Source organism: Podarcis pityusensis (assembly GCF_964106645.2).
Source record: "Podarcis pityusensis genome assembly, chromosome: 14".
Taxonomy (NCBI): Eukaryota; Metazoa; Chordata; class Lepidosauria; order Squamata; family Lacertidae; genus Podarcis; species Podarcis pityusensis.
In genome coordinates, this window is record NC_138039.1 from 19355112 (window position 1) to 19367327 (window position 12216).

General features: G+C 49.8%; 1 protein-coding gene across 1 annotated transcript in view; it reads right to left on the reverse strand.

Moving 5' to 3' along the window:
- Positions 1 to 12216, reverse strand: part of SEPTIN12 (septin 12) — a 72530-nt gene that overhangs the window by 16781 nt on the left and 43533 nt on the right. The window contains exons 4-5 of the mRNA XM_080981957.1: positions 6485 to 6673; positions 10 to 138 (exon numbers count right to left, since the gene is read on the reverse strand). Coding sequence (XP_080838083.1) covers positions 10 to 138; positions 6485 to 6673 — 318 coding nt within the window. The remainder of the gene's footprint in view (positions 1 to 9; positions 139 to 6484; positions 6674 to 12216) is intronic.

The window sequence follows — 12216 nt, forward strand, 5'->3', positions numbered from 1 at the left end:
GGTCCTCACCGCGAGTGACGGAGAGCAGCTGCAAGGTCTTGGGAATGCATTCCTCGTAACCGGAGCCTGTTGGTTTCCGGCTGACCTTGGATTTGAAGAGCGTGTTCACCATGGTGGACTTGCCGAGGCCACTTTGACCTGCGGGTAGAAGGGCAGAGGAAGAGAAGGCTGTGAAACCAAACCTAATACATTGGCAGCCTTCAGATCTCAGAAGGGCTCTTGCACGGGAGAAGATGGAACAAGCATGTTCTTCATTGCTCCAGGGAGGCAGGATTAGAGCAGAGATGGCTAAGAGACCAATTTCAGTGAAATCAGAGACCCTTATTTGCCTCCCAGAGCGACAATCCCCCAGAAACTCTGGAAATTGTAGCTCTCTGAGAGGAACAGAAGAGTCTCCTTACAACTCTCAGCTCCCTTAACAAACTACAGCTCCCATAATTCTTTGGGGGAAGCCCCAGCTGCTTAAAGTGGCATCATAGGGCTTTAAATGTTTGGCGTGGGTGTGGCCTTGCTTGTCTTGGGCTCTGGCTCCACCTAGTGTTGGTCTCCCTGCCATCTGCCCTACAAGTCTCAACTGGCACATTTCAAGGGCAAGGAGCCACAGGGATGAACAGAAAACTGTAAGCTATGGGGCACAATCCCATCCGGCCAGGACCCCAGGGAGACCTCCTTGGAGGAAGACCCATGAGAAGAACCTGGGTACCAGGAAAAACCTGCTGCAGTCCTAAGGCAACTTGGAGTACTTTGGCCAACCTGGTGCCCTCCAGATGTTGTTGGACTACAACTCCCATAATCCCTTGCCATTGGTCATGCTGGCTGGGGCTAATCAGATGGAGTCCAGCATCTGGAGTGCCACAACTTGAGGGACACTAGTCTAATGGGCATCTTGTCTGCCCCCCTGATGACACCTTCAAATACATACCAAAACCCTGATATGTCTTTGTTATGTACTGAAGTTCTCACCCTGGGCCAGCAGGGGGATACTGTAGATAGTTATGCAAATGAAGGATCGAAAGTGACGTTCAGTGATTGGATAGTTTTAGAAAATGGCAACAGTTACATTGTTCTGGAGCTCTATATAAGCAGGCTGACTGAGCTCCTCAGTCAGTTCTGTTCCAGCTTACAAATAAAGAGCTGCTTTGGAAGAATCGCTGTGTCGTCTGCTATGCCCACCCACAACTTAACAGTCTTGACCCTTGATTTCCGCCATGGCCCCGACTTCAAAAGTTGAAGGAAATTAACAGCGGCAAAAAGCTGGGTCTTCTGCCTCATTCTGTGACCCTGATCCAAATCCCTCATTTCTCCACAGCTGCTTTTGGGGGTCCTGGCTGGCTGAGACTGTGCCCCATAGCTCACAGTTTTCTGTTCATCCCTGTGGCTCCTTGCCTTTGAAATGTGCTGGTTTTATCATCATGTCTTATCACCACCACCATTATCATTCTGTTATTCCATTGCACATATCTGTGTAGGAGGAAGGAAGCTCTGGAATGATGTCAAAACATCTTTCATCAAGTGGAAGGGAAAGGGAGGAGAATCTCCCATTAGTTTGCCTGATGATGGATGCAGTGGAACCCAGAAGCTTGCATACTCTGCAACCAACCTCAGCTGTTCACACCTAAGATGCTAAAATGTTTGGTAAAATGTTACTACAAATGTTTGAGAGCCATCTTTATCCACTATGCATGAAACACAACGGCGTTGCTGGTTTTGTCTCTCTCACTTCTTTTAAAAACCCAAATGTTGACTGGGCCTCTCCTTGTCTCTTGTTTACTCCAAGCTCTCCCTGGAGAGGGCTTATCTGGCTTGATAGGGCTTTCCTCTCCCTGTCACAGGCAGCTCCAATCTGCACCTCCATGCTGCCCCTTCCACAAGCACAAACACACCCCTTTTAAGTTCAAAAATGTCAAACTTCTCCGCACGGGAAAAAAATGTTTCCCAGGATTGATTGAAACCAGATGTGCAGCCTCCAGAAAGGGTCGGAGGAGTCACAGCTGGAACAGCTTTTTGCTTTCCTGGTCCTCTATTCCAATTGCCCATCGTGGCTGGATTGCTTTGGCACGGCAGGAAGGGCGCTTGGGCAGATGTCCAGCCTTGATGCCCTACTGATGGGGCAAGGACAAGATCAGGACCAAGAGGGGGTGAAGGAAGAGGCTCCCTCTTTTAGTTATGATGGGGAAGAACTGTGGCAGAGCATCTCTCAGTTCCCAGCATCTCCACATTAAGACTGGGAGAGACTCTTGTCTGAAACTCTGAAGAGTCACTGCCAGCAAGAGTAGTTCAGAGGTGGGGAACTTTAGCCATTCAGTCTAATTCGGCCGAGCATGGGTCCCAGTTTGGCCCAGGAAGTCACCCCCCCAAACCCACGCCCAAGAGCTGCCTCAAGGTGTGCTACTGACTGTCCATTGGCAAGTGTTATGTACTGTTGAATAGGATACAAAATGCAGCAGTCTGACTGGTCCTAGAACAATAGGATTCAGAATGCAGCAGTCTGATTGGTCCTAGAACAATGCAGCAGTATGATTGGTCTGCAGGAGCCACCCAATCCAGCTCCAGATGGAAGTGAATCCACAACCTGATTGGCCTACAGGAGAATTCCGGAATTAGCCAATCACGTGCAGCCCATTGTGTAAATAATGTATATAAAGCAGATACTTTGGGGAAACATTCATTCTTCCTCACCACTATGAGCTGAATAAAGAGCATGAAATCCACTCTCGACTCAGAGTATATGAGGCTGTCACTACCCATAAGCTGACTGGCACTGAGAGTACACCTGTGGGGACTGGCTGTATGTACTGTGGAGCTTGCCTAGGGGAACCCAATAGCACAGCCAACCCCCGCAGAAAGCAGGTGGGAAGTTATTGCTGATCAGCCAATAGGCAGCAACTTCAACCCTTCAGTATTTTGTAGGAGCGATTCAAGCACATCCTGGAAATTTAGGTTTCTGAAACTAAAGTGGACTAATGTGCTGGTGCAACAGACCCACTTGACAACAGGCTTTTTGCAGTTAGGAAAGTGATGGTGAAAAGGAATGAAAATTGTGGGATGAACAAACGATTAAGAAGAAGATGCATTGTCGCCAGCCAAGCAAATCAGGGTGAATTCAAGATGAATGCTCGTTGGCATGTAACCACCCTGTAAATAAAACAGAAGGGATGCGCCATGAAGACTGGATATAGTCTAACCCGGGTGTATGTTTTGTGGAAGCAAATCAGGATGAATGCTCACTAAACAGGTCATCTGGAGGGTTGCTGGATAAGATCCAGAGGTGGCGTTACCAGATATCTGCCAGAGCTCTTTTCCTGTTGTGCCTTGCTGCAAATTGTGTGGATCTTTATTTATTTATTTTGGACATGGTTGTTTCTCATCTACATTTCTCCCACAGATGGAATGGTTGGTCTGGCTCTTAGATACTTTACCCTTCTTGGGAGAACTTTTAAATGAACAGGTGTGTTTATTAGGCAGTGCGGCAAAACTTCCTTCCTTCCTTCCTTCCTTCCTTCCTTCCTTCCTTCCTTCCTCTCTCTGCCTAACGTTAGGGCCAGTCCTGGGAAAGAGGGTGGCCCAGTGAAATGACTATAAGGTCCTTTAGGCAGCAAAATGTCTTGGGCTGGCCTTGCCTGTTCCCCTGTTTCTGTTAAGTACGGTGGGGTTGGTCAAGGAGGAGATCAGGGAGCCATGATGGAAATCCTCTTTAACCCCTTTCTGGCTTTCTGGGGTTTTGCTAGGTGTTCCCTGCACAGGTCCATGTCTCCTTTTGCAACCCTAAGAATGTGTGTGTGTGCGCGTTTAAAAAAGTTGAAATTCTTTGAAAGTTGGAATCTGCCATTTTTCTGCGCTGATTCATGGGGCAGATGCCCACAGCCAAGGGGATGTTTCAGTGGTGAATGTGTGTCCTTTCCTCATCCTCTGTGGGATCAAAGAGATGATGCACACCTGTCCTAACTCATGAGCGAGGCATATATTCTTCCTAGCCAACCCCCTCTCCTCTTATCCACTAGGGCCTACAGCCCCTGGCATCTCAGGCCCATCTATTTAGCAAGACAGCCAAGAGCCAAACCCATTTGTCTTGTAGCTGAAGTCCTCCTGGAAAAAAAAAAAAAATCTCTCGAAAGAGTCTGTCTCCTTGCACCTGTTCTATCAGTTCCTCCTAGACAGGGAAATCCATGATGGGGATTTATCTGACATCTTGCGTGCTGCAGCATTTGCTCGGCACGTCTTCTTCTTCTTCTTTTTTTTTTAAATATCTTATCCCCATAATCCTCCCGACTTTCTTCCCTTGAGGATGTTTCAGGCCCCAAACAAAATCATTCTTCTTATTTGGGATCTGCTTTTTTGGCATCTCCGTACTGGCTTCTGGCTTTTGATCTGGAAATATTTATTGCCGAGCGCATCGCAGGGTTGTGGTGGAGGGTGTGTGTGTGTGTGTGCGTGTGTGTGTGTCTTTGGAGGAGCGCTCTGGACAAAGCCTTTGTCTGCATGGAGGCCAAGGAGAAGAAATTCCAGGAGGCTGGATGGTGGGAAAGGGCACAAGGTTGCTAGGAAAGAGTTAGAGGGTTTGCACGGCAGGCGAGGAGTCCCAGGGAAAAAAAATACACAAAAAGCCTCAGAGCGTCTCCCCCTCCCCACTAACCCAAAGGACGCTGCAGAACGCCAGCTGCAACACTAAAGGTAGTTCAAAGCTTCCATATTTGAGGGTAGCGACTCATGGCCTCTGGGGTAGCACAATGAAAGGGACTAGCAGCTTCTATGAAAGGGAGCCGGACTATGTCCTCTCCAGATTCTGCCCTCCATCCATTTTTAGTGAGTGTATTCTGCAACAAGCCACTTACGCAATAATAGTGATAGATTTATACTGGGCCATGGGGTGTATGGGGTGTTAGGGGAGGGGTAGTACCTCTGGTGGGTGACACGTCATGCTCCTCTTGGGGTAATTTGTTCACCTTTGGTCACCCCACCCAGGACTTAGCTCTCACTTGAAGCTGTCAGCATGTGACAGAGGCCACACCCTGGGAGACAGCTTTGACTGGCTGGCCAAACTAGGTGAGGGTAGCCGATGGGGCTCAACCTTGCAGGACATCTTGGGGAGAAGAAAAGGCCCAGGAGTAATCCCTACACAAATACCTGCCAAAGGTATTGCTCTGCTTTCCTTTGGACGACATCAGCAAGGCCAAAAGAGAGCCCAGGACCTCCATGCATGCTGCCCAGGTTTATGTGCCAGGGAAGTCACTTTGGTGGTGTAAATGCAAAGTTTGACTTCACCCCCAGAGGCACACTCCATTGTCTTTCGAGATAGATGGATGCCAACAAAAAAATTATTGTGTATTGTAAGACTCAGAGAAGTGCACATTTTTAAGGAGGGTTGTGTTCTGGTTCACATACCTTTCTGGAACGTGCAAATTAGGTGGGTTCACCTTGAAATGCGACCTGAATCAAATTTCTTCTGCTCCCTATTCCCAGACAAAACCCCCTCCCCCTTTTTATCCTCCCTTTGGCTTTCTCCCAAATGCTGGTCTCTTCTTTATTCATCCTTTCACACATGAGCTCAGCTTTACAGCTGCAGGCACTCGGCCTGCCCTTTGCCCAGTTGCATCTCCAGGGACGCCAAATTCTGCCGTGTCAACAGATTTGCTGGGGAGGCCTGGAGACGGTGACCATGACGTGTGCAGAGGAGAAAGACGGTGCCTCCATTTCCTTGCCCACGCTCTCCCCTGCTGAGGGGAAACTACGAGCAAACTCAGCCTCCTGAGCTCTCGACACCTGCGATGCTCTAAAAGCCTTCCAGGGGAGGAAGTTCACAACACAGCCTTCATCCTGGCTTCAAGAGAGGGTTGGCTGTGGGTCCTGTGTTATGGAGCACAGCCCTCTATTTGAAGGCCTCCTGAAATGCTGCCTGGTCCAAGTCTGCCTTAAAGATCAGGCACTCCAAGAAGAAGAAGAAAATGAGTTTGGATTTGATATCCTGCTTTATCACTACCCGAAGGAGTCTCAAAGCGGCTAACATTCTTCTTTCCCTTCCTCCCCCACAACAAACACTCTGTGAGGTGAGTGGGGCTGAGAGACGTCAGAGAAGTGTGACTAGCCCAAGGTCACCCAGCAGCTGCATGTGGAGGAGCGGGGAAGCGAACCCGGTTCACCAGATTATGAGTCCACCGCTCTTAACCACTACACCACAAGTCACTTATGCGGACCACAGACTTAGCAACTGCAAAGGTTCCCTGATCGCAGTCTTCCCTGCTAAGATGAAATGCATTGCATTTCTATTTAAAGGGTGATAATTATTTCTAAATATGCACCCCGCTCTCTCTCTCTCTCTCTCTCTCTCTCTGTGTGTTTTTTTAAAGACTTCCAGAGTACAGGGAAGCTTTTCTAAGGAGAACGAAGCTCTGGCATATATCTCTAGGAATTAAGCCCTGTATCACCCCGACGCCAGGCCTTCCCATCTGACGAAGCCTGAGGGTGGCTCACAGCACCTGCTACTCACCTACAACCATGATGTTGAATTCGAAGCCGGTCTTCATGGTCTTGATCCGCATCTGGTCCATCACGGCCTCAATCCCCACATAGCCAAAGAGCTTCTGGTCTCCTGTGCTCACGGAAGGGCCATCCCGGGATAGCTGCTCTCTTGCCGGCTGCTCCTCCATGCTCCTCCGCTGAGGCTCAGGGCTACTCTCTGAAAGCGGAAGAGAGAAGGGAAACCTGAACCAGATACTCCAGGTGGGACAGAAGTTCCTCCACGCGACTTACTCTTCCCCTTCTTCTCGATCTGGTTGCCCTGCTGTACTTCTGAGAATGAGTATTGTGCACAGAACAGAAAGTCAGTTTAACTGACCAAAGTGCTTTATTTCTCTCAGTCCCTCAAAACAGAGGGGTCTGTGAGCCACCAGCAGTCTGTGAGCTTCATTTAGGCAGTCCATGGCGTGTCAACAGCAAGTATTCATATTTATTTCTATCTGTATTCCAAATGCTTTCTTTTGTTTCCTATATTGTATTTTATTGCACTACAGCGCAAATTGGAATACAATGCAAGAAAGAAAAGAAGCAACATGGATACAATTAAACATCGCACAGCACATTGCAGGCAAATAATAAAGAGGCCCGACAAGACCGCCTGCAATTTTCTAGTGGTCCGTATGTGTGAGGTTTTTGGGAACTATTGTCCTAAAAGAAGCAGGGGTGCAGCTTTCAAGGAGACAGGGAGCCCAACGCTGAGCCTGGGCTGCCTACTCTTCCTATGTTCACCTACGGAACTCAAGGCCACAATACGAGGTGATGGCCGCCAGCTGAAATGCTGTTCAAAGGGATTCAAATTCATGGAGGAGGAGGTTGAGGCTACATGCTGATGGCTGCTGGACACAATGGCAACAGGGAACCTCCGTGTTTGGGGTAGTCTATCTCTGAATATCTCTGAATGAGGGAAGCGGGTGGCACTGTGGGTTAAACCACAGAGCCTAGGACTTGCTGATCAGAAGGTCGGCGGTTCGAATCCCTGCGATGCAGTGAGCTCCCGTTGCTTGGTCCCTGCTCCTGCCAACCTAGCAGTTTGAAAGCACATCAAAGTGCAAGTAGATAAATAGGTACCGCTCCGGTGGGAAGGTAAACGGCGTTTCCGTGCGCTGCTCTGGTTCACCAGAAGCGGCTTAGTCATGCTGGCCACATGACCTGGAAGCTGTATGCCGGCTCCCTCGACCAATAAAGCGAGATGAGTGCCGCAACCCCAGAGTCGGTCACGACTGGACCTAATGGTCAGGGGTCCCTTTACCTTTACCTATCTCTGAATATCTGCTAGTGGGGAGCAACAGCTGGAGAAGGCCTTCTTGCCCTTCTCATGCGCTTCCCAAAGGCATCAGGTTGGCAAGCACAGGAATCAGGGGCGCTGGACTTTGGTCTGTATCCAGCAGGGCTCTTCTTTATATTCTCTTCCCCCTACAAGGTCTGTTTGCAGCATTTGGGACATTTTAGTTGAGAGAAAAGGCTAGTAAGAGGGGACATGACAGAGGCATATAAAATGGGACGAAGGAATGGGTAAAGTTTTTCTCACTCTCTTGTAACACTTGTGGACGTCCAATGAAGCTACATGTTAGAAGATTCAGGATAGATGAAAGAAAGTCCTTCACAGAGCATGTATTGATGGCCACCAACTTGGATGGCTTTAAAAGAGGATTGCACAAATTCAGGGAGGAAAAAGCTACCAAGAGCTACCAGCCTCTGCTCCATGGACAGAGGCAAAAATTCTTCTTAATACTAGTTGCTGGAAATCACAGGAAGGGAGAAGGCTCCTGTGCTCAGGTCCTGCTTTAGAGTTCCCCACAGGCATCTGGGTGGCTTCTGTGAGAACAGGATGCTGGACTAGGTGAGCCATTGGCCTGATCCAACAGGATCTTCTTATGTTCTTTCCCCACCACCTCCTATACTTATGTTTGCATGAGACCCGAGGAGAGAGAGCAAATAGTGTTTCAGTTCCACTGATTTAAATGTGTTTACTCTGAGTAGGCCTAGAATTGGATGCAGTCCCCCTTCTTCTTTTATCTCACTTCCAGAGAACCTCCAAAACTACCAGGGGAACTTTGCAAAGTAGGGATCTCTATTTGCCTCCTAGCCATGGGGTGAGGGGGAAAGGCCTTGAGAGCATCTGACAACTGCACTGCAGCAGGGCCTCAACCGCAGCCAAGGACACACAATCGCAATGTTCTGGAGTTGGAAAGGACCAAAGGAGTCATCTTCCAGCAATGCAGGAACCTTTTGCCCAACGTGGGGCTCGAACCCACAACCCTAAGATTCAGAGTCTCATGCTCTACTGACTGAGCTAGTATGAACATCTAGATTAGTGCTGTCTACACTGACTGGCAGAAACTCTCTAGGACTACTGGGAGATGCTGTAGACCAGGCATAGGCAAACTCAGCCCTCCAGATGTTTTGGGACTACAATTCCCATCACCCCTGACCACTGGTCTTGTTAGCTAGGGATGATGGGAGTTGTAGTCCCAAAACATCTGGAGGGCCGAGTTTGCCTGTGCCTGCCGCAGATGGAACCTGGAGCCACTGCATGCAAAATAAAAACACTACCACTGTGCTTCTCTCTAGCAACATAGGAAGCTGCCGTATACTGAGTCAGATCAAGTCTATCTAGCTCAGTATTGCTCTCCAAAGTTAAAGGCAGGGATCTCTTCCAGCCCTACCAGGAGCCCTAGGGATCGAAACTGGGACCTTCAGCAAATGCTCTACCATGCAGTGATGACATCTTCACTCTACTGAGTCAGACCTTTGCTACAACTAGCTCAATGTTGATTATGCTAGCCACCCTCCAACCTTTTCAGGCCCACTTTTAGCCCCAAACGTGCATATGGCGAGCCAATTCTTAATTGCTTACCATATCGTTGCACAGCGGTAGTGCTGCTTTTGCGACCCAGTAGTGGATTCTGACTCCAACAACTGGAGACCAATGGCCTGCCCTGACAGGCTGTGCTCCTACCCCAGGATTTCAGAAAGGGGTCCTACCTGGCGACGCCGGGGATTAAGACCTTTGCACGCAAAGCAGATTCTCTCCCATACAGCCAGAGCCCTTCCCTCTGCAGAGTCAAATCCCTGGTCCATCTAGCCTTAGTATACTACCTACACAAGCCGGCAGCAGCAATCCAGGGTTACAGGCAGGACTCACTCTCTCCCAGTCCTACCAGGAGACGCCGGGGATTGAACCTGGGACCTTCTGCATGCAAGGCCGGTGCTCTCCCACTGAGCTAGGGCCCTTCCCCTGCAGCATGCTCATTGGGAAAGAGACCCAAAAGGGGAAGTGGAGGAATACACACAGCTCTGCAACTTCCCTGGCAACGGCAGACCCCCGGGGCTCGGAAGAGAAGCTCAGCAAACAGATTGGAATATGTAGCCAGGAGGTGTCAGTGGTGGGGGGCAAGGGGGGGATCTCCACAGGGCTGTGCAGGGGGCTGGCAGTAAGCCAAGGGGTTTGGGAGCTCTGCCGAGGCAGCAACTTGCAGAGCAAGCGGAGATTTTCTCCCCCACCCCTCCAGGATCAGAGAGAGAGAGAGAGAGAGAGAGAGAGAGAGAGAGCGCTCTCCAGACAAGCAGACCCGCACAGCCTTTCTCAATCTGTGGGTCCCCAGATGTTGTTGAACTACAACTCCCATCACCCCTAGCTAGCAAGGCCAGAGCTCAGGGATGATGGGAGTTGTAGTCCAACAACATCTGGGGACCCACAGGTTGAGAACCGCTGCGCTAGAAGTTCCTGCACCCTTTATGGGGAAGACACAACTCCAGCTGCAAATATAAAGCTACACGCAGATATATGGGAAATGGGGGGGGGGGGGACGGAAGCCACTGGCCCAGGGGCATAACACGGCCCTTGGTGACCCTCTCTCTGGCCCTTGGGACTCTTCCCACACCCTTTCCCCCCGGGCTGCACCCTTTGCTGGTCTTACTTCATGCCCTCATTGGGTGTTTTTGTTTGCCTGAAAATGTGTCCTTGAACTTGCCAGGATATAGGATAGAGAGGGAGCATCCATTCCCTCCAACACGTCGAAGGGAAAAACCAGACGCCATCTTCCTCTCTTTTCTTGCAAGAGCACAGCAAGGTATTTTGGGTGCCATGATTTTGTGCAATTCCACCCCGCGATTCCGCCTTAAAAAAAAGTGGTTTTTTCAGGGGGAAATCACGTGAGATCACAGTGCCTCAAATGGCTGCCGTGCCCTCGCAAGGAAAAATGGGGCGTCCCATTTTTACTGGGACAGTTGAAGGATGCGAGGGAGGTTAGAGTATGTGTAGAAACCAGCCTGCTGTACAAAAGGTAGAATTCACATTTGTGACTCTGGCTCCTTTTGCCCCTGGCCACATCCACTGCCACCAGCACACGGCCCTCAGAAGGTTGCTGGAAAGGGAACATGGCCCTCTGACTGAAAAGGCTTCCCTGCCCCTACCCCAGGCCCTGAGATTGTGCGGAGCGTGAGATGGCATTTCTCAGCAGAGCTCACAGGATGGGTGTGAGGGGAAGAAGGAACTGAAGAAAGGAACACGCCGCTTCGCCCTGAAATCTGCACAGCATTTCTCAGCAATTAAAGCACAGCAATGTTTGGGCCAAACTTCCAGGGATGTCGCAAATTTGTCACTAGACTGTCACCAGAGGCAGCTGGGGGGAAATCCATTTAAAACAGGGCTGTGAGGCTGGAGTAGGGTGGGTTTAACGGTCCAGCAGTTCTCAACCTGTGGGTCCCCAGATGTTGTTGGACTACAACTCCCATCATCCCTGAGCTCTGGCCTTGCTAGCTAGGGGTGATGGGAGTTGTAGTTCAACAACATCTGGGGACCCACAGGTTGAGAAAGACTGGTTTAACCCTTTCCCCTCTGTGCTGACTCCCTGATTTGAATACAGCTGCTATTAATATTGTACCTGTCTTTTGGCCCTTTCTATAGCTTCTTCGGGGGGATGATTCAAAGTTGGAAAAACAGCACTGGGGGGAGGAGTTAGGTCCTCTCCCCCAGCAAATGGCACTGATCCCACCCCTCCCCACTCCTTTAGCTGCTTTCAATAGAAGTAAAAATCTGTTGTGAGTGCCAATCATCAATCTCTCACAACACATGCCTTGAAGACTGGATAGCTCAGTTGGTTAGAGCATGGTGCTGATAATGCTCAGGTTGCAGGTTCAATTCTGGTCTGGGACAGCTGTGTATTCCTGCATTGCAGTGGGTTGGACGAGAAGATCCTCAGGGTCCCTTCCAACTCTATGATTCTAAGTAGTACTGAACTCTGCCCCTTTAGGAACCCCGCCCTTTACATCACCATTCTAGGGTCCTGATCTGAACCAGGTTCCCCTCGCTTAGAAATTTATGGGGCGGGGGGGGGGAGAAGCAGAAGCAGCTTGCACTGCAAAGATGATACGTAGTTTGGCTGCGAAGCGGTCTGAGCCCCCCCTGCCATACATGCGTGCTCATTGGGTATGTGACCTTGCAGCTGCTGTTCACGTGGAAAAGACAAAGCGGAAGAGAGGCATTTGTAATGCAGATGAGCATTCTTGGCCAATCGGAGGCTTTCCATTTGCACAACAACCCTGATTATGCACTTGCATTCACAGCAGGTATAGGGCCCCTTCCCTCCTGCTAACTCTCCCTGCTCAACAAACACACACTTGTCTGCCCTGGCACATAGTATCACAGACGAATTAAGCTTCTGAATTCCAGTTCCTGAGAACCACAAGCAGACAGAGCAC